This window comes from Gouania willdenowi, chromosome 20 (assembly GCF_900634775.1).
Source record: "Gouania willdenowi chromosome 20, fGouWil2.1, whole genome shotgun sequence".
NCBI classification, from domain to species: domain Eukaryota; kingdom Metazoa; phylum Chordata; class Actinopteri; order Blenniiformes; family Gobiesocidae; genus Gouania; species Gouania willdenowi.
The window spans coordinates 5,116,701-5,137,912 of NC_041063.1; the positions used below are offsets into that span (position 1 = coordinate 5,116,701).

Genomic DNA, 21,212 nt, shown 5'->3' on the forward strand with positions numbered 1-21,212 from the left:
TTAGAAAAAAGAAACCTATATATTATAAGTTTTACTATAAAACCAGACTCTCAACATGTTTTCAGTGGGTCTAAATAAGGCAAAAATAAGATTAGAAATGTATCCAATACAATTTTTTTCAGGAGCCTTTGGAGAAAATGATTAAAAACATTTTTATACTGAAGAGCATTTTTTTTTTATTATTTCTAAATGTATTTTCAACCTGTGGATGGAAACGTTCACCATTTGTTTCTGAAATACAACTTTTTTTTGATTGACACTCTGCACGCACACATTTCATCAGTCTTTTATTCTTAAGATATGAAATCATTAGGATAAACATGCTACTTGAATTACATATTTTCACTTATATGTTCTCTTTTTAAATGGACAAGTGCTGCTTGTCTAGTATGCCTGTTAATATTTTCTTACATTACATACAAATGTATGATACGGCAGAATACAACATAAGGCAATGCCATAGGTTTACGAATAAACAATTACATTTAAACAACATGAAATGTAGAAGGACTTATTAAAAATCAATCTGTAAAGTGAGTTCATATTTAACGTTAAGACAAAGGTGAACGTCTAACCTAAACTGTGTAAAACGAACATTAGGATTGATTTTCTGTCTTTGTATAAAAGTAATCAAAATTAAAAACAAAACCAAGACGAAAGGATTGGTTTTTTTTGTCTGATCTATAAAAATTTCTTTGTTCACACAAAGAGCTTATTATATACAGGTCGGTTCTGTAAACATTAGTGAAGCATTGCTGCAGGATTGTAGGAGATGAATCGTTTTTGGCCCAACGGACACAGGATTTATAAAAACATGAAATGATGATGATGATGAGGTAAACAGCAGCCCTTCCTTTCTGTACGTGGAACAAACAGACTGAACACATGGCCGACATTAGCTGCCTCACTTTTTGTGATCTTAAAGGGATCCACCGCTGTTTTTTCAAATCTGGCCTAAAACCTTTGAAATGTCCTTATTAGAAAATCTATGTCGAACAAATAACATTATTATGCACCATATTTGATTTATTAACTTGGGTTTTAGAGCCTGTGTTCTTCCATCTTATGAAATCACGTGATTGATGATGTCACACGGCCCCACTGCCTGTAAACATCCCATTGTTTTCTATTGGACTTGTTTTTAGATCATTTAGCAGCTTTTTCAGTTACAATGACATCTTTTGCTGCTTTTGGTTGCTGTAGAAAACCATGAAAAGTTAAAGATGTCGATGTAAACCTCTTTTTTTCACCGAAATAGGATAAAAACAGTTGTGACCCGGAAAAAAAATAATCTATGACCGCAGGAGGCAACAGCTCCAACTCTGCAAATTGGTAGCAGAGAAGAAGAGCTCACCTAAGGGACCTTTGCTCTCCCTTAAACAGTGCGCTGACATGCTCTGGTGGCTAAAATTAATGAGTAAACTGACTGATGAAGGACTTCTCTCCTCCAGGTCTGTGTGTCTTCAACAGTCCGTGATTTACTTGCCTAACTTCAGCCACCAGAGCGCGTCAGCATACTGTTTAAGGGAGAGTAAAGGTCCCTTAGGAGAGCTCTTCTTCTGTGCTTCAATGTCTACTACCAAACCGCAGAGTTGGGACTGTTACCCCGTAGTCATAGATTTTTTTTTTTCGGGTCAACTGTTTTTGTCCTCTTTCGGTGAACAAAAGACTTTTTTTTAGAGCAACCAAAAGCAGCACAAGTTGTCATTTTTTACCTAAAAATCTGCTAAATTATCTAAAAAGCTGCTACATAGTGTAAAAATCAGGATGAATGTTTCACTCCAATAAAAAACAATAGGATGTTTACAGGCAGTGGGGCCGTGTGACATCATCAATCACATGATTTCAAGATGGAGGAACACACGCTCTAAAACTGTAAAGTAGTCACATTTTTTAAAAGTTAAAATGAATATGGTGCAAAATAATGTGTTTTGTTCGGCGTACATCTTCTAATAAGTACATTTCAAAGATTTTAGGCCACATTAGTAAAAACAGAGGTGAATCCTTTAACAATGAATTAACGTTGAAATCTTGTTCATTCTGGCACTTGAGCTTTTCACTATAGCTCTTTAAACATGGGGCAAAAACCTTTAGTTAGAAGCAACAGCTAAAAGACTAAATGATAATAAAATCTCTAAAAAAGGTGTTTGGTAGTAGGAGGAGCTTAGGTGGAGCATCACAGTGGAGGGGCTGAGGCTGAGAGGTCAGAGGGAGGCGCATCATCATGAGGAGGCTTCTGTTTCATGCTGTTAAAGAAGCTGGACACCTGAGTGGGAACCTCCGCCAACACGCTCTGAGCCAGCGCTTCCTGGGGACACTGGGAGAGAAAAGCACAAAGGATCAGACTGAGGATGATGATGATAATGATGAGTACGTGAATAGGTTTCAATTAAAAACATTAAAGGAAGAAAAGCAGCCACAAATCACACATCAACGCATAATGATCGTGTTGGAAATAAAATAGACAAGAAAATAATAAAATAAGCAAGACGTCCATTCTTTAACACAGGGTTATTTAATTATAATTCTTAAATTGTATTCTATATTTTCACTTTCTCAAATATAATGTTAAAATATTATATAATCTAAATCTATATATAATAAATATGAATAATAATAAAAATATCAATAATGTATAATATTTATACATAATGTAAAAATATATACATAATATAGTAATTAATATATATTATAATAAATAAATATAAAAGATAATATAATAAATAAAATATACAAAAATGTTTTCAAAGTTACTAATATATTATTCTTTTCGAAATTAAAACAACTATATCCTATATTTTCACTTTCTCAAATCAGATTTCAATTAATTATGAATATGTAACAGAATATCATAAGAAACAAAATTATAATATAACATATATATACTTTTTTTTTTTAAAATCCCTAATCCTGGCTACTCTGTGTTTGTAACACAGTATAAAAAAGGAATTCTAGAATGAAAAGTGAAGTCTTTGTGGTCTCCTTAAATTTGTGATATTAAAACTGGGTCGTGAACCAGTTCTAAAGTTTTTGCTGCTCTAAATAAAAATACATCACTCAAACATGTTTACATTAGCCACTCTGAATGAACAGGGAATAATTATGTGACTGACTTCATGTTGATTAGATGTAAAAGAATGGGAGCAAAGCAAGTTTATCAAAATGCCAAAAATGCATCTGTTAAATGAAAAGCCAACAAGATTAGATACAAACTAATGAAACAAAGCCACAAAGCAAAGCACTGCAGAGCTGAGACTGTTAAATCAGAGAAAGCACAAAGCGTCTATGTCATCATGCATTACTCTGGGTCTGGGTCAAGATCTAGGTAGGAGCGGGGAGGGACGCGGGTCGGTTCCTACGTGTTCTAGGCAGGGCTGGGCTCGTTGGGGGGCTTCAGGTGAAATAAATTGAAGAAGGAGGCCACTTGGTCAGGCAACTCAGCCAGAACGCTTTGAGCGAGCGCTGCAGTGCCCGCCTGCAATAAGACGTGAAAAATTCAAACCGTATATCGTGGCGTAATATTTTTAAAGCAGCTCAGCACATGCACGCTTTACACAAACGCAGCACAATAACGATCACGTGCGGCGACTCACGTTTTGGAACTGTCTGAACGGCACAAACTGCACAATGTCCCTCATGGCCGGTTCGCCCGTGGCCGAGCGCAGGTTCCCGTCGTCTCCGTCCAGGAACTCCATAGCGGTGAAGTCAGCGCCGCCCACGCCCACGATGATGATGGACATGGGCAGGCGAGACGCGTTAACGATGGCGTTGCGTGTCTCGTCCATGTCTGTGATCACTCCGTCAGTGATGATCAGCAGCACAAAGTATTGCTGCGATACCAGGAAAAAACAAGAACTATCATTAGTATACATGTAGGGGTGTGCGTTGCCATGAATCCCATGATAAGATTCACGATTTGCATGACACGATACGATATATCCCAATACAATATATGTAACAATTCATCACAATATCAATGATTACAAATTTCACCTTTAAATTTTTTTCTTCTTTCCCTTTAATATGTATGTTTATATTTATATGTGTATAAGGGTGTATAAATATATATGTTTTAATTTTGTATTTGTTTTTTGATTTTCAATTAATATTTTGTTGATTATTTTCATTGTTTATATTGATATTGATTTGTTTATGTATTATTTTTTGTTTATTTGTTAGACCTTATTTCAAATTGTTTGTGTTTGCTGAAATGGGTGGAGCTCTTATACAAGCTCTTTGGGCTTTGCACCTTTAAGGTTTGCTAAATAGGTTTAAAAAAAAAAAAGAAATCAAGTACAAAATGGTATAAAATACAATTTATTTCATTTTTCTAAACTTGCAAAAATAAGTAAAATGGTAACTAACTGTAATTAAAGTATCAACATAAAAAAACAAGTGGTATGTTTATCAGAGCTGTGATGTGTATTATGTTCCTCTTTTTCACACCTATTAAATGTTTATACTCTTTCTGAATAAAGAAATTGACTCTAGCCAAAAATGCATATGAGTGGCCCTGATTTAAGTAATAATACCATGATGTTCTCCATAAGAATTTGAGACTGTTTATGATGTGGGAACATCATCATATTCCAGACTTTATCTTTGTGCAGAACATTTTAAGGCTATGGATGTGTGAACTGACACTAACATGATGTGTAGCTCTCCTAGGTGAAGAGGATGTTATTCTGCTGTTCGGTGTGTGCAGTAAGACATACTGATTCCGTAGAAAAGAATACCAGATGTGTGACAATTACGTTAATATACATAATCTGCCAGAGCTGGACGGGCTTGTAATCCGGTTCAAGAAACAATTTGATTGACAGACTGTTTCCTCTGTCATATTGTCCAGAGTAAATTGATTCCCTATAGGCTAATGAGGTATTTTTGGAGTTACGCTTTCGAAGGATATTTCCCTGACCAGGCAAAGTTTGCAATGATCCGGCCGCAGCTCTCACATGTCTCACTTTTCTTAACTTGTCTTGAACTCTGATTGTGTTAATAAACTGCCTATTATTTACAAATCAGTTGTCCCAAAGACTTCTTTCACATCACCTTTTTGTCATCATCATCCACACCCCAAGATGCAACAGCTGTCACTTTAATGCATTATTTGCGATTAATTAATTACAGGAAAAATAACCCACTAAAAAAATAAAGCAGTTAATGGCTTTTTTTCTTGCACTCCAAACAGTGTGGAACTTTTCTCATTTCAAGAGTTTCCATAATACTGATGCACAGACTACAAATCAAGACAGCTGACTACCGAGCTTCTTAGCTTTGTTGGCATTAATTTTACCTTATAAAAACAACGAATGGAAAACAAAAGCCCAGATGTGTGAAAATTGTGCAAAAAAAAAGTTTTGCAGCCTCCGCTACCACTTTAATGCTAAGCATGTAGTAGCTAGCACCTCAGTTAACTTGTTCTGATTGTGTTAAGTTCTTAAATTCTTAAAAAAAATAAGTAACCATATCAACTTCCAGCTAAAATGCATTGAGGAGTGAGGTAGTTTAACAAGGTCTGATGGTGCGTTCACTGACACCTAGTGACTGGGAGTTTATGCGCTATGGATATGGTAGCGCTATTACATGGTTTTTCCAACACACACAATCTTTCATATCAGCAGGTCTTGAGTTCCCAACAAACATCAGAACGTTTTGAATGGTGGCTGAGCAGATGAACACTCACTTTATTTAATTTTTTTGGAACTTGCGAGAACAAGTAAATGGTAACAAACTGTAAATAAAATAAAAATATCAAAAACAAGTGGTATGTGTATGTCAAAATATTTAAAAAAAGTTTAACTTTTGCTTCTACAATAGATTCTGATTCTGTTAAGTTCTTAAATTCTTTAAAAAACTAATCACATACATCTATAAAAGTGCCCAGTAGTTTTATGAAAATAAAGTGTAATAAACTTCCAGCTAAATGCATTGAGGGGTGAGGAAGTTTAACAAGGTCTGATGGTGCGTTCAATGACACCTAGTCACGGGCATTAAGTGCTCTGCATATTGGAAATTTTTTGGATTGATATGATAATCGCGCTGTGAAATATCACAAAATATTGCCAAACCAATTTTTTCTTACACCTTTAGCTACATGTCGCCACATTCACCCTCCCTGAGTCTGTCCAGGAGAAAAACACAGAGTCTGTCAGACGTTGATGAACTCACAGAAGCCGTCTGCTGCTCCAAGGCTTGTCTGGCAAAGTGAGCCACGTGGTTTATGACGGGGGAGAAGTTTGTGGGGCCGTAAAGCTTCACCTGAGGTAAACACTGCTGATAAGCAGCGACGACACCCTCTATACCTGAAAACATGCACACATCACACACACAGACACTGGTTTAAATCATGACTGTAGCATGAAACGGACAACCCAACAACACAGACACGTCAAAACACTACATGTAGGTGAATCCTAACGAGAAATTCAATTAGGGCTGGGCAATTCTGCTTAAAAGAAAGATCTCCGATTTCTTTAAAGAAAAATTTGAGTTTCAATTCGATTTATTTTTTTCAATGCACGTAAAAATGACTGCAGACATCAGATATATTGTCAAAAGTGCACTTTATTGCTGTGATTGTCCTCAAGAGTTAAAATGCATAGAACAATCCCAAAATAAAAGTAAAGTTCAAGCTTTAACCCAGGTTTAAGCAAAAGTGCAACAGTAACTTCACAGTAGCTTAAATTTCTGTTTAATAAACATTCAGTTTATTAAACAGTGAAACCTTTCATTTCTTACCTGCACAAAAGGGATTTTCTGGGTTGAAGTTGATGGGAAACTCATGGCTGACCTGTAAACACAAACTATGTACCATTAAAATCCCAAACCAGCATCAGTGTTCTTTACCACTTTATCTCAGAAACACACTCATCATTGATTGTATCGATCGTATTAAATTAAGTCACCTGCCAGGTGGGAGGAATCTTTGCTCCGAAACCAAGAACAGGAAACATCTTGTCACTAAGTATAATAAAATAAAAACAGATGAGTTTACTTACAGAGTGAATTCAAAGCAAGTCTGTAGCAGTACGAGATACTTTGTGTTCGTCATGATTTCATTCATTCCTAACTCATTACTAAATCTGGGCTTAAGTGATTTTTGGCTTTAAGTCAACTTAAACACTAAAATGTTTAAATCTGTTACGTGCCAGGCAAAAACATTCATTAAATTATTGCACCAGTAAACCAGTCAGTAACAGTTTCCTACTGGAAGCACAATGTAGTTTTTGTCTGCAGTCAGAGCACCAGTTCAGACTGGTTTTAATAAAAACCAAAACACTGGTGTTAGCAGTAGTTCTGTTATAAGTACTTACCTGTCATAGTCCTGGATGACGTTACCCACAGCCCAGATAGCAGCCAGGTATTCATTATATCCATTAGGGTTGATGTAGTGAAGGGACTGAGGAGTCCTGGGGTCTCCGTTAGAGCCGGTGAAATCAACAGCGATCTGAGTAAAAATCAGCTTTTAGTCACAGGAATATTTCAAAAGTAAATCATAAAAGACAAAAAACGACTCCTAAAAATAATTAATCACTAAAAAACACATAATAGCATTAATTAAAGGTGGTAAATCAGCCAGATTTCATGATTAGATTCTGATTATTGAAGCAATTATTTGATTACAAAACAATTTTTAAATATCAATGATTACTGATCTTTAATTTAAAATCAGTCACTGCTGAATTATTTGACTTCTCTTTTGAATAAAACCTTAAATATTTTATAGTGCAGTAATTACTTTGAACACATTCCACGAGACCCTGTTTAAATTTCAGGCGACCCCACATGGGGTCACGACCCAAACTTTGCAAAACACTGGTCTAGTGTAATTGAATTATCCAAATTAGAAGAACTCACCTGGTTTGTTTTACTATTTGTAAAATGTAAATAACAGATCTTTGTAAATCTAAGAATTAAATCATAATCCACAATAATCCCCCCCCCTCCATGTGGCATTTACGATACCACATGGATTAAAAAATATAAAACCAAAATTTAAGACAAATATTTTTATGAACAAAAAAAATGCAAAAATACCCTCTATTACAACATGAAACAATTATTAATTGTTTTCTTTTTTTGTCTTTTAATTCTCTGTCTCAAACTTCACAACAGAATCAACATCAATACAATATAAACAAAACATAGAATATACATGTTCTCATCACTATACAATAAAAAACAAACAAATAGATTTAACACAAATTGTACATATGAATCCTGAGCGTATATAGTCCTAACCCTCATTACTATCAGTGTCATCTGAATAAATGAAACCTTAACGTATTGTTAAAAAATAACTTGTTGGAATTATTACACAGAAGTCAAGGAGACATCAAAGCAATCAGCAGCTGCCTCTGAAGTAGACTGATAGTTGACAGTTTAAACAAGTCAGGAGATCAAAGTCAATTTCCTGAAAAACAGTTGTCTGAACAAATGAAACCTTAACATAATACTTTTACCTACTTTAACTCGTGTGAACTATTGTATGTCACATGTTAAAGGCAGGCAATGATGCAGCTCATGAGAATGAGGAATATCAGGTACTTACAGTGAAGTTAATCTGACAGCCCCCCATTATGTAATCCAGAAAAGTATACTCCTTTATTATCTGCAAAGAAATACACATAATAGGTCATCATCCACATATCTGAACATGTAGAGTGACTATGGTGTGTGCAGCTATTCAGTAAGGGCTCTATTCTCCCATGTGCGTAAGTCCAAAAAGCCGCACAGCGGCGCAGTTTTTGGCTGCGCGCTATTTCCCCACTGTACTTAAATCAGTCACTATGCACCTTCATCCTAGTAACATACTCTGGATGGAGCAGCCCTGAAATGTGGGTGTTCCTTATTCAAATCTGGCTTACGTACATTCTCCGGTGTGGAATAAGTGCAGCGCCCCGATAAGGTGAAACATTATACTGCACTAAAAATATGGACTTGGTTACATTTGAAGCCACATGGACTCGTGCGTCGCTCAGCTGCTACTGTGAGTTTAATTAAAACTCTGACAAACACAGACTTCTGTCCACGTTGGTCACAGTGATTCAACTATTTTCATACTATGTCCAACGTAAAGCCACAGTTTGATCCACTATAGAGTGAAACAAGCTGTCATATGCAGATGAGGATGGACTAGAAAATATTCCCACACATATTTAAATGAGGCTCAACTCAGGTCACTTTAAACTATTTATATTTAAAACTGCGTAAAATGGAAGCCAATAGTTCTGTTTCACTGTAAACATCCCTCTGTATTAAAGCAGGACGCTGTGTGGCTGCGTTATTTCCTCATATCTACAGCATTTAACTCAGTCACGCTTTACAGCGATGATGATGATGATGATGGTGATGATGATCAAGGAAAGAGATTTTAACTGTGACTCAGTCACATTGCAATAATCTGATCAATAATCTGATCAAATCAACCTGTTACATTGTTTATCAATGACATTTACAAGCGTTGGGAAAACTCCATGTTTCGTGATTTCTAGACAGCCCCAAAAAAAAATGACATCAGCGCCTCCTTTCTTTCAACACGCCTTCATTCACACATACGCGCTTTTTGGCAGTGGGCGTGTCAGCAGCCTGGACCGGAAAATAAGCGTAGGAGAGAAGCGCGTAACTGCAAGCGCATAAAAAAGTCCAGATGGGAGAATAGACCCCTACATCCTTTACCTTGCACTGTTTGATGACAATCACACCAGAGTTTTTGTATCCTCTCTTCTTCTGTTTCTTTTTGCTATTGATGCATTCAAACTCAGCCTGTAAAGACCACAAACACATCACGCACCAAATGATCCTTTCTGCATCCAAACATTCTACAGTTGGACGCTCCTACTCACTGCAAATGATTGCGATTGCTGCTGTATTTGACAGAGTGTGGCCTGGAAGGAGCCGATGAAGTCGTGGGATCCACTGTTGTTGTGGTCGTAACAGTCCACCTGTGAAGCACCACATGTTTAGGAAAGAAACTCAAATAAAAGTTAGACGACAGCATGCAAAGAGTTTGAGCTAAACACAGCTAGAAGTGCACACACACGATCTACAGTGGAAAACGGAACAAACTAAAGTCCAACTACGTCTTTAGAAACAGATATTGATTGTAAACAGAGACAAACAGCTCTGCACACAGATGGGATAGATGAAGGCATGAATCTAAACCTACATATTCTAGAAAAGTAGAACACTGGTGAACTCCCCTGCTATGATATGTTTCAAAATTTTATGCCGTTATAAAATTACACAAAGTATGGAAGGCATCAACAATATCTACTTAAATATCCTTTGATTTATTTATTGCAGGAAAAAAATTGCAGGGTTTTTTCAACGACAATTTACAATTGAATTATTTGGTAATTTACACAATAACTCATGTTTTCTCTGTCATTTTCACTTTTTTTGCGGGCCGATTCAGATGCTGTGAAGACCCAGATTTGACCCCCGGGCCTTTAGTTTGGCACATGTGAATTACAGCCTTTCTTTGATTAATTAACTTTGGAGGGAAGCTGAACAGAGAGTTCACCAGGAAACCAGACTCTTCTGTGTGTCCCTCTGTTCTAAACTGTCACCAGACACTGCATCTTCAGGTGCTCACAGTTCACTCACATGTACTGTCCAGCCAAAGTCTCTTTCCCAGACAAGCAGAGTCAGAGGGTGGAAACAAACATAAATCATCAAATGAAAGCTGAAGCTACAAGATTTGGACGGAGACCGAGAGGAAAGTCACTACTGTCACTACTCACAGATTAGACTGGAAAACAACTGTTAAAAAATCTGCTACAGCTTCCAAAAAAATAGACGAGTATTAAAAGAACTACAAACAGCTGTAACCCCCGATTTCCACTGGATGGGTAACTGATGCATATGACTGCTGAATAACTCCGTTAGTCCGGAACTCTCTAACAGATACAGACCTATTTTTGATGGAGGGGGTCCGTTGGTGCCCATCTCCAGCTTTCTTCAGGCACTAGGTGGTAGGGATGTCTCGATGCAACTTTTTCACTTCCGATACAATACCGATATTGCAGCCTTGGATATTGGCCAATACCGATATTGATCCGATACGACATAAGCATGAATCATACATACTTTTATGACTTATTATTGTAGTGTGGAATGTTAGAAAAGGCTTGATTAAGTGATGTTACTCAAACAGAAAACAATAGCCAGCAATTCAAGTTCACTTCAGTTATTTTTTACTGTCAGTACATGGTGGGAACAACTGAGGGCGGGGACAAAAACAACAAAAACTTATTGGAGCGCTTATGTCGGAGATTTTAGATGCTGTCCGATAAAATCCGATATTTGTTTTCTGGGTGATATTGGACCAATATCAGATATCATTAATGGATCGGGACACCCTACTAGGTGGGGCTACACCCTGACCAGGGCGGCAGTGGATCGTATTTCACATATAAATATTGACCTCATCCAAGGTTGGATCACAATAATCTCCACAAAAGTTGAAGATCTACAGGACAAGACTGAGTGGATGTCCTTCTGCCCGTCTCCAAGGACACAATCAACTGTTTGTATGGCTTTGTGCTTCTCTTTGTATTCACTGCAACTCACTGTATCATGCATGAATTAGTGGGATCTCCTGAGTAAGTCTTGACCCCAATACAGTAGTTATGCATCACAGATCGAGGCAGTGGGGATTGACGGACAGTGGATTATGAAGCAGTTGCGTTTAGCAGCGAAGGCGTTACGGAGTAGTTACACATCCAGTGGAAACCCAGTGTAACCATCAACCACCAGGTGAACCATAATTGATTTTAAGTATGTGTTGTTTGCAGCGGTTTTCTTTTAACCTCATGAGCCTGTACTACGAAGCTGGATTTCCTCTTATCGCGCTAATTTCCAGAATTTAATCGTGTGCTGTCCTATGATGCTGGATAAAGTACGGGGCTAAATCACCATGGTAACTTAGGCTTAGGTTTTGTTCTGGCTAGGATCTGAGCGACTATGAAGGTCCTGCCTCCTGACCAATCAGGTCTCTTAGAAAACGACCTGTAGTAAAGTAGTAAAGAGAATAATAAATATTGTATAATCTCACTAATTTAAGCATTAACCCTCATCAATTCCTGCATTCCTTCCTTCCTGCTTTTTCTGCAGCAACAGTGTTTTTTATCTGAATTGTGGATTTTAATTCTTCATATTGTTAAAAAAATTAATCCTAAATTGTGACTTTGTAACGACGAGGTGACGTTACTTATGGACTGTTACACTTATGAACTGTTGTAACTTAAAAAAAGAGTCAATTGTAATACTGTGACAAACTGCAGTGCTTAATGAAATTAAGAGACATTTTTGTTGTATTGGTTTAATTAATTTATTGGTCAAATGGTGAAGCACATGGTTCAGGCCACAGGATTCATCTAGTGATAAACACAGAAAATACATTTCAGTTAATTGATAAATAACTTAGCAGTGACATGAAAGATAAAACAATTAAATATGTTCTGGTATTTTGCATGTGATTGAAATGTGATCTCCAACAAAAGCCGGGTTTTACAAACCTGATCCAGCACAAAGTCCACCTTAAGCAGGATGCTCTTCCCAAGCGCAGGAGCTACAGGATCCCAGAAAGGTTGGTGCCACGGCTTAAGAAGGAGATCAACTCTATGTTGCAGATGGGCATCATTGAGACTTCAACCAGCGAATGGTGCAGCCCGGTGGTATTGGTCCCGAAAAAGGATAGTTCATTAAGGTTCTGCATTAACTTCAGGTACCTGAATTCTGTATCAAAGCTTGAATCCTACCCAAGGCCCCGTATTGATGAACTTCTGGAAAGAGTGGGAAGGGCAGAGTTCATTACAACGCTTGACCTAAGTAAAGGTTATTGGCAGCTGGCCCTTGCACAAGAGTCTAAGGAGCTCACAGCTTTTATAACACCCTATGGCAAATTCCAGTTTCAGGTGACGCCATTTGGTCTCCAGGGGGCACCGTCAACTTTTCAGCAACTGATGGACCATGTGCTGAGAGATGTCCCACAGTTTGCAGCAGCTTACCTGGATGATGTGATTATCTTCAGTCACTCCTGGATGGACCATGTTGCTCACCTTCGGCAGGTGCTACACCGGATTAAGGATGCTGGGCTGACCATTAATCCAGGCAAGTGTGCACTAGCGCGCCACCAGGTAGAATACCTGGGCCATGTTGTTGACACAGGGGGTTGTCAAGCCTCGTGTGGGGAAGGTGGATGCCATCCATTCGTATCCTGTGCCGACCACAAAGAAAAAGGTGCGTTCCTTTCTTGGATTGGTGGGTTGGTATAGTAAATTTGTTCCTCATTTTGCTTCTCGAGCAGCCGTATTAACTGAACTCACCGGAGCCTCAGCACCAAACAAAGTAAAGTGGACGGACGAATGTGACAGAGCGTTCAGCGACCTCAAGACAGCATCACAAGTGAGTCTGTTCTCCACAGTCCAGATTTTTTTCGCCCGTTTACACTACAGACGAATGCTTCTGGTGTTGGCCTGGGCGCAGTGCTTCTGCAGGACAATGAGGAAGAGCGGCGCCCTGTTCTTTTTCTAAGTCGTAAATTACAGGACAGAGAGACAAGGTACTCAACAGTGGAGAAAGAGTGTCTCGCAATGAAGTGGGCAATCAGTGCTCTACTTTATTATCTGCTGGGACGTCACTTCCTTCTAGAGACGGATCATCGAGCACTGCAATGGCTAAACAGGATGAAGGATTCCAATATGCGTCATACTGGTTGGTATATTTCCCTGCAGCCTTACAACTTTACAGTACAGTACATTGCTGGAAAAGACAATTTGGTGGCAGACTGTCTTTCCAGAGTACATGAGAATTGAGGAACTGTACTGCTGGAGAAGGGGGAGGAAATGTAACGACGAGGTGACGTTACTTATGGACTGTTACACTTATGAACTGTTGTAATTTAAAAAAAGAGTCAATTGTAATACTGTGACAAACTGCAGTGCTTAATGAAATTAAGAGACACATTTTTGTTGTATTGGTTTAATTAATTTATTGGTCAAATGGTGAAGCACATGGTTCAGGCCACAGGATTCATCTAGTGATAAACACAGAAAATACATTTCAGTTAATTGATAAATAACTTAGCAGTGACATGAAAGATAAAACAATTAAATATGTTCTGGTATTTTGCATGTGATTGAAATGTGATCTTCAACAAAGCTTACCTGCGCATGCTCTCTTCCTCTTTCCTGAGGTGTTCGGGTAAAAGAATTCCCCGGGGCTTTTGGACACCTTTTTATAGTTCCAGGTGGGAGAGACCAAGCAGAGACTAGGAACAGGGGAGCTGGATGTGTGTAGCTCAATGTAAATATGCAGTTTAATAATTTAGGAGATGTAAATAAGATTAATGATATTAATACAGGGTTAGTGTTTGTGATAATGTCTGTTAGGAAGTGTTTGTGTAAATATTTATGTTGTACTTTTTATATGTACATTATATGTCACTCCATGCTTGGTACAGGCTAATTAGTGGTACACCTGTATATAAGGACATTCATTCTGTTCAGTAGAGAGTGGAATGGAGATTGAAGTACACGGTGCTTGTGGTGCAAACTAAAAAATGAACAGATAAAACTGATGCATAAAAACCTGGAGCCTGGTTTCCTTATTGACTGCCTCCACTGCTACAGTTGATCCTTGACAGACTTAAATCTGCGTGGTTTCTTTGTGACTGTGATTGGTCTGACGGAGAGATATACTTCTCCAGCTTCGTAGTACAGGCCCAATGATTTCAAAGCCAGGTGGGACATTTTTCTAGGCCAGAATATCTTGACCAGCATCATGTGTGCTGAACTCTATACCAGCATCGCAAAAATCCATACCAAGAAATTCAACATCAATACATAATATATAACAGTACTTAAACATAATCAGAAAAACATCTGTGCTACACAGAGCTCCACCTTGGAGAATCGTAATTGTTTGTTTCACACTATAGAGAACATTAGAGCAGGGGTGAACATCAGGGCTGCTGTCATGGTAACCCCCACACTGAGAAGGTACCAAGGAAATAACCCTTGATACCAAAGGTGAGAAGAATAGAGCAAATAACGTCCCATAAAGTAGAAATGTGTTTCTATAGTGAAGCTACTTCACGACTCATTGAGACACTTTTTTTTCCCCACTCGTCCTTGTTTTAAAAGCCAGTTTTTGTGTCAAAGTGAACAGAAAACCATCACCAGCACTAATAAACACAGGACGAGATAATAAATAAAGTTAAGAAGTAACATTTCTACATCAGGTTTTGACAATACATATTTATAGGACGTAAACCACAAACTAAAAGCTGCGTAATTGTTGGTACCTTTATATTTTTCTCTACATCACCTCCACAGAGAGTCTGTATTGGGATTCGAAAAGGCACCCAGACCGGATTCAGGTTGTTTTTCACCACCTGCAAAACAGCACAAGTGAAAAGAACTGCTTTGATTTAACCGTTTCGGATAAGTTGGATTGTAAATGAAGCTGCAGGGTGAGCCTCTGTACCTCCGTCCTGTGAGCCAGCTGCCAACCACTGGCTGATTCCTTAAAGAATTCAAGGAAGGGGTCAGATTTGCCAAAGAAGTCCTGGGAAAAAAAAAATAAAACTTCAAACTGTTGTGATCACAATGTTGTAAATTTTTTTTCTTCTTTCTTTTAGATAAAACTCAACTTCATCATAAAACCACAAGGTATGTATCACACCTCTCACAGTCTTCACATGAAATGTCAGACTAACTAAGTGTTACTCAACCTTAGGGTCGTGACCCTATGTTGGGTTACTTGGAATTTAACTGAGGTCACCTGAAATGTCTTGGAATTGGGAAAAAAAAAAAAGTGTTACAGATTTTTTTCATTATTACTACACAACTATATTATTTCTTTAAATATAAATATAAATATATAATAATAGATAACACAATATAATATAAATAATGTAAAAAATAAATAAATAAAATATATACAGTTTAATAAATAAGAATAAATAAATAAGATTTTTTTGGGTTTGTTTAATTACTAATCCTGGCTAATCTATGTTTGTAACACAGTATAACAAACATGATCAAAAGCTAATTCTAGAAGGAAAGATGAAAGATAAATTTGTGATATTAAAATGGGGTAACGATCCGAAAAAGGTTGGGAACCACTGAACTAACTGGTCTATATATTCAATAATAGTTAACAGCACCTTTTTGTCCAGCTTTCTGGCTTCCACCACAAAAGCCACCACCCTGTTGTCCGTCCTCTCTTCTGCACAGATCTACACAGAAAATTAAGAAAGTATTAAATTGTAATCACAGCTATAGAAAAACCATAATATCACCTCCGTGAATTAAAAACACTCACAGTGATGGTTCCTTTTCCTGCAGGTGATTTATCCTTCAGAAGGAGCGGCCGCGTTAGTTTCCTCGACGAAACAATCTGAACAAAAACACACAAAGCGAACCCTTTAACACGTGGCTGTAAACCAGGGTTTTTCAACCTTGGTGCCGTGACCCCATGTGGGGTCGTCTGAATTTCTAATATCAATAAAATAAGATAAAAACTGATTACAATTATAGTTTGAAATAGTTTTTTAAAGAATTTGATTTTTTAAATTAATCAACAAAAACTAAAATTACAATTTTAAAAAATTAAATTTAAAAATTCCATAAAAACACAATTTTTAAATTTATGAAAAATATAATTTTTAAATTTTAATTATTTTTTTAAAATCTATTTTGCAAAATTAGAAAAACAATACACAATATCAAATAAATAAGCCATTTCAAAATCTGGAAGTGTACATGCGCGACTTGGGGGGGGTCATAGGTCAAGAGGGATAAAAACGTCAACAAGCTCATTCACTCTGTTGATATTTCCAACCAGCATTTGTAATTTCATTCCAGACATCTTTAGTGTTTCAAAAGTGTTTATATTATTATTATTACACATATTCAGACTGGAGGAGGTGACCAGAGTTTTCTGCTGATGCTAAAAAACTGCACTTGCTACTTTCCTGCCCTGACCCGGTGGCAAGACGTGCTGCTTTACGTCAGCACAATACAAACTAATGCTAGATTATGACCAGTCCTGTGGCTGCACACGGTTGTCTACAAATTCACTTTTCTCAAACTTATATCATGGCAGAGCCAGTAAAAAAAGGCAGAGAAGACCTTTGTCTGAGGAATGGAGCAACTCCATGCAATGACAGCTCAGCAGCAACACACAGCAATCACACACACTGTCGTCACGGCAACAGGTACGCGCACACACTCACAACCCAGTGCTCCATCAGGCAGTACACACATATCCATCCATCCATCCATTTTCAGAGTCGCTTTGTCAGCACACAGACAAACACACACACACATTTCCACACTCCCTTCCGTATTACTCCCACATCATTCATTTATTCTACTCTTTCTCATACTGTTCACATGGGACTATGTGTGTGAAAGCACCCTTAGTTTCACTGTTGTATTAGGATTTTTCAGTGATCGGTTGCTACTGTCTTGAGAGAGCAAGGGTGTGCATGCAGATATGGGGTGGGGCAGGTGGCGGGGGATGCAGAGTTTTTACGACAGTGACATAACCAAAAGGGACCTTTAGGGGGAGCGCTAAGCTCAACCTACTTAGTTCTGCTTTAAATAATTATTATTTTTTTCAAATGAAAATACCACACACAATCTCAGGCAACTGTATTTTATACTTTCACTTTCTCAAATTTAAATCTATATAAAATAAAATGCAGAATAAAAATATCTGAGCTGGCACATCTTGTTTCTTAGTGCACTGATACTAGACACACTATAACAAACATCAAAAACTAATTTTAGGAAAAAAATGTCACTGGGGTCGCTAAAAATTTGTGATGTAAAAATGGGGTCACAACAAAGAAAAAGTTTGAGAACCATTGCTGTAAACACTGGGGGGGGGGGGGGGGGGGGGGGGTTTACAGTAATCAAACGAAATGGACTCACCTGTCCTAAGGTGCACTCCAGCGCTCCCAGGAAGTCGGCCTCTTGCAGGTTACAGCACTCACTGTCGATATCGTACACGTCAAACCTGAGCTTTTGCACCATTTCAAAGTAGTAATCCAGGAGCAGAGACTTGGAAAACTTCGGGTTAAGGCAGTTCTGGATTTTCTCCGTTCGCCCAATCTGGAAAAAAAATGAAAGAGAAACAGATTTTTTTTTTTAGCAACAATAGTTCAGTGTTTTAATCCAATCAGTTTCTTCACTGTAATTAAATGATTGGGGGGGAATTTTAATTATGTAACTGATAATTTATTACATGACATACTTGTAATTGTAGTTGAAAAACTCTGTTGCTTTTGTAATCATAACTGAGTTGTAATTGAGTTCAGATAATTGACTTTGTAATTGTAATTAGCATCAAAATGTGAGAATCGTAATTGTAATTGTAGGAGTTCTTATTTTTCTCCTAGTCTATTAATGCAGCACTAATGACACACGTCATCTCATAGGGGCAATGTCATGGATGGTTTGTTGACATTTTTTGGAGCCAAAATGTCATGATCAAGGTTGCATTAAGTGACCAGAACCAACATTTTCCATATCTCTACAAATATTCATTGTACAAGTTTGGTGCTTACATTCATGAAAAGCTCATCTTAAGTGGAGTATTTTAATTTATTACATCGAAGCTGTACGACCTACCAGTAAAAAGATCGGTAGGGGTCAAAGTTCACAAAAAAGTTTTTCCCTATAACTTGGCCACAAAGTGCTCAGACTAGTAGATTGAACAACATTTCCTTTCATTGTGTGACCTTGATCTACACTCAAGGTCATATTTAAGGTCAAGGTCAGTCTTCTGTTTTTCCTGCATTATATAACGTGTCAACAAATCCAGACAGGTTGTCATTTTTGCCAATTTTAGACCCACTTTAGTCGTTTTTAAAAACCCTCTGTGCAGTCACTCCTGTAGATTCCACACAGCTTTCAACTGATCCTAAGTTACCATGACTACGTGCTCCACTTCCCAACATGTGTGTGGTTGCCAGGGCCCATTCATTGCTGTTTGCAGCTTTAATTGTAATTTACTTTCAGGAAAATATAATAATTCTAATTGGGAAAAAAATGCCGGTCATCGTAATCATAATTGAGTTGTAATTGAACATTGATAATTGAAGATGTAATTGTAAATAAAAAACGTAATTGACCCCAACCCTGGTTAGGTCCCACTGTGTGTCTCTGTGACGGACGTCTCAGCATTAGTGATGAGGCTGCAGCAACTTCAGTGAGCTTTTACTAATGCACAGGAAGGTGTTGAATATGAGAAAACTGTAATTTACCTCAGTCCAGTGGGATCCAGAGGTATTCATAGAAAGCACACACAGAGGGTCAGACTTAGAAAACGCATCCATGTCCATGAGGTTGTCACATGAGATGCTGAGAGCCACTTTGGTCACGCATTCATTGGCCCTCGGCCCCAGGGCTCCGTCGGCCTCCATCGCAGCCTGAAGAACACACAACACAACAGTGTACAACAATATGACAAGAACAGCTGGAAACATAAAAACAAGTCTTGATTGTGGATTAATTGTTACATTTATTTCCTTTTATGTCAGATTCCATATTTAAACTCTTAATTCAGCAGCAATCCTGAGAACGTACACTGATCATTGACGTATTTAACACATATTTTTTTAAATGATACATTTTCTTTCTCATTTGTTAAGACTAGCTGCAAAAAAAGAAAAGACAATCATCAACACATGTGGCAGACAAACATTAAACCACAGATCAATTAAAATGTAAAGTACACACAACTATAACCTTAACAGCAGATGGAAAAGCAACCACCAGTGAAAACACAAGAGAGACGAGTAAACACCTAAAACCGAAAAATGAGACTAAAATGTGGCAACAAAACGAGACAAGTAACAAGAAACGTGTTCAAATAATAAATGAAAATAAAATAAAATAAATGAAAAAATAAAGATACAAATTATTCTCTGCTCGCAAACAACAGTTGATGAGATATTTTGAAGATAAAAAATTGAGTTTAGAATTAAGAATGAATCCCGTACAGACCTGGCATTGTCCTAAATTGTGCCTGTGTGGCTTTCTGGTGAGACTTTATTGAGCAAAAAATATCAATATTTATATTAGATGTTGACATTGTTAGACAAAATAATCGAGATATGATTTTTGGTCAAAAATCGACCAGCGCTAGTTAAAGGATGACAGATCTCTGAATGTGACGAGTGGAAAATCAGGAGGTTAGTCACGAGCTGGCGGGAATTACCCCTTGATCTGCAACACCTGCAGTGACGAAAGTGTAGTAAAAGTTGTGTTGCTTCAGACAGAACAGCTCCTCGTTCACAGACCAAAATAGGAATGAAAAATATAAAATATGAACTAAAAAAAGTATATAGATCGACTTTTTGGCAGGTAAGGTAGAGAAGGAAAAGTGACATCGTTCATTTGTGGGTTTACTAGCAAGTATTAGCGCTACAAACCGTCACAAAACTCAGATAAACTCGATCTTATTCATATTAATTACAATAATTGGGTCAGATATGACGTGCAGTATTAGCTCATCTGACACCGTTAACTGGAATCGTTGACACTTCGTGTTACCAGTCGCACATTATACATAAAAACGTGTCCGGTGACATTTCACAAGCCTTAGTTAAAAAGACATGAAGACAAAAACATGATGTCAGTCAGACAGTGTGGTATAATATATTATTACCGTGTGTTTTGTTGTTCTTGCGGATCTGCAAGACAAACCTGAAGTGGGCGCGTCCGTTTTCTTCTTCTTCTTCTCTGGATTTTTTTTCCTTCTACTTCTTCTTCTTCTGTGGTGTTTTATGGTAGCTTGTATCCAAGGTGCTGCAATACCGCCATCTTCTGGGCTTCTTTGGGGCTACAGTGTTCCTCTTTCTTTAAATTATCTCAACCTGTCCCGTCGACCTGAGATAATTACACAAATGTTTATGTTCTTGTTTTTTTGTTTTGTTTCACATCCTAGTTCCTTTCTGCGACATTTTAGCCTAGTTAATGAGCCTTTTCACATGCTGGAACTGCGCATGCGCGTTCTGGGGGATAATAATATAATAGAGAATGCACTGTGGGATCAATATCAATATTGAAGAGTAACAAATGTGTTACAAATCTTTGCTGATTAAAAACAATTTGACTGCAACATTTGGAGACTGTGTATGGGAGTGTTTTGCTTCACAAATAAAGAAATAACAAATGTGCCAATCTGTT

General features: G+C 37.6%; 1 protein-coding gene across 2 annotated transcripts; it reads right to left on the reverse strand.

Moving 5' to 3' along the window:
- Positions 1-1,893: 1,893 nt before the first annotated feature.
- Positions 1,894-20,794, reverse strand: LOC114454481 (copine-3-like). 2 transcript variants are annotated; one of them, XM_028434983.1, is made up of 17 exons: positions 20,692-20,794; positions 19,286-19,450; positions 17,952-18,131; positions 16,336-16,410; positions 16,178-16,249; positions 15,496-15,576; positions 15,314-15,403; positions 9,849-9,947; positions 9,682-9,768; positions 8,555-8,614; positions 7,317-7,450; positions 6,909-6,963; positions 6,742-6,793; positions 6,172-6,305; positions 3,594-3,830; positions 3,360-3,475; positions 2,184-2,317 (listed from the first exon to the last, which is right to left on the reverse strand). In XM_028434983.1, the coding sequence occupies exons 2-16, from the start codon at positions 19,442-19,444 to the stop codon at positions 3,365-3,367; spliced, it is 1,626 nt and encodes a 541-aa protein (XP_028290784.1). In that variant the 5' UTR covers positions 19,445-19,450; positions 20,692-20,794; the 3' UTR covers positions 2,184-2,317; positions 3,360-3,364. The 2 variants fall into 2 exon arrangements, with proteins under 2 accessions (XP_028290783.1, XP_028290784.1); XM_028434982.1 differs by lacking the exon at positions 3,360-3,475 and having other exon boundaries at positions 1,894-2,317.
- Between the last annotated feature and the right edge of the window lie 418 nt (positions 20,795-21,212).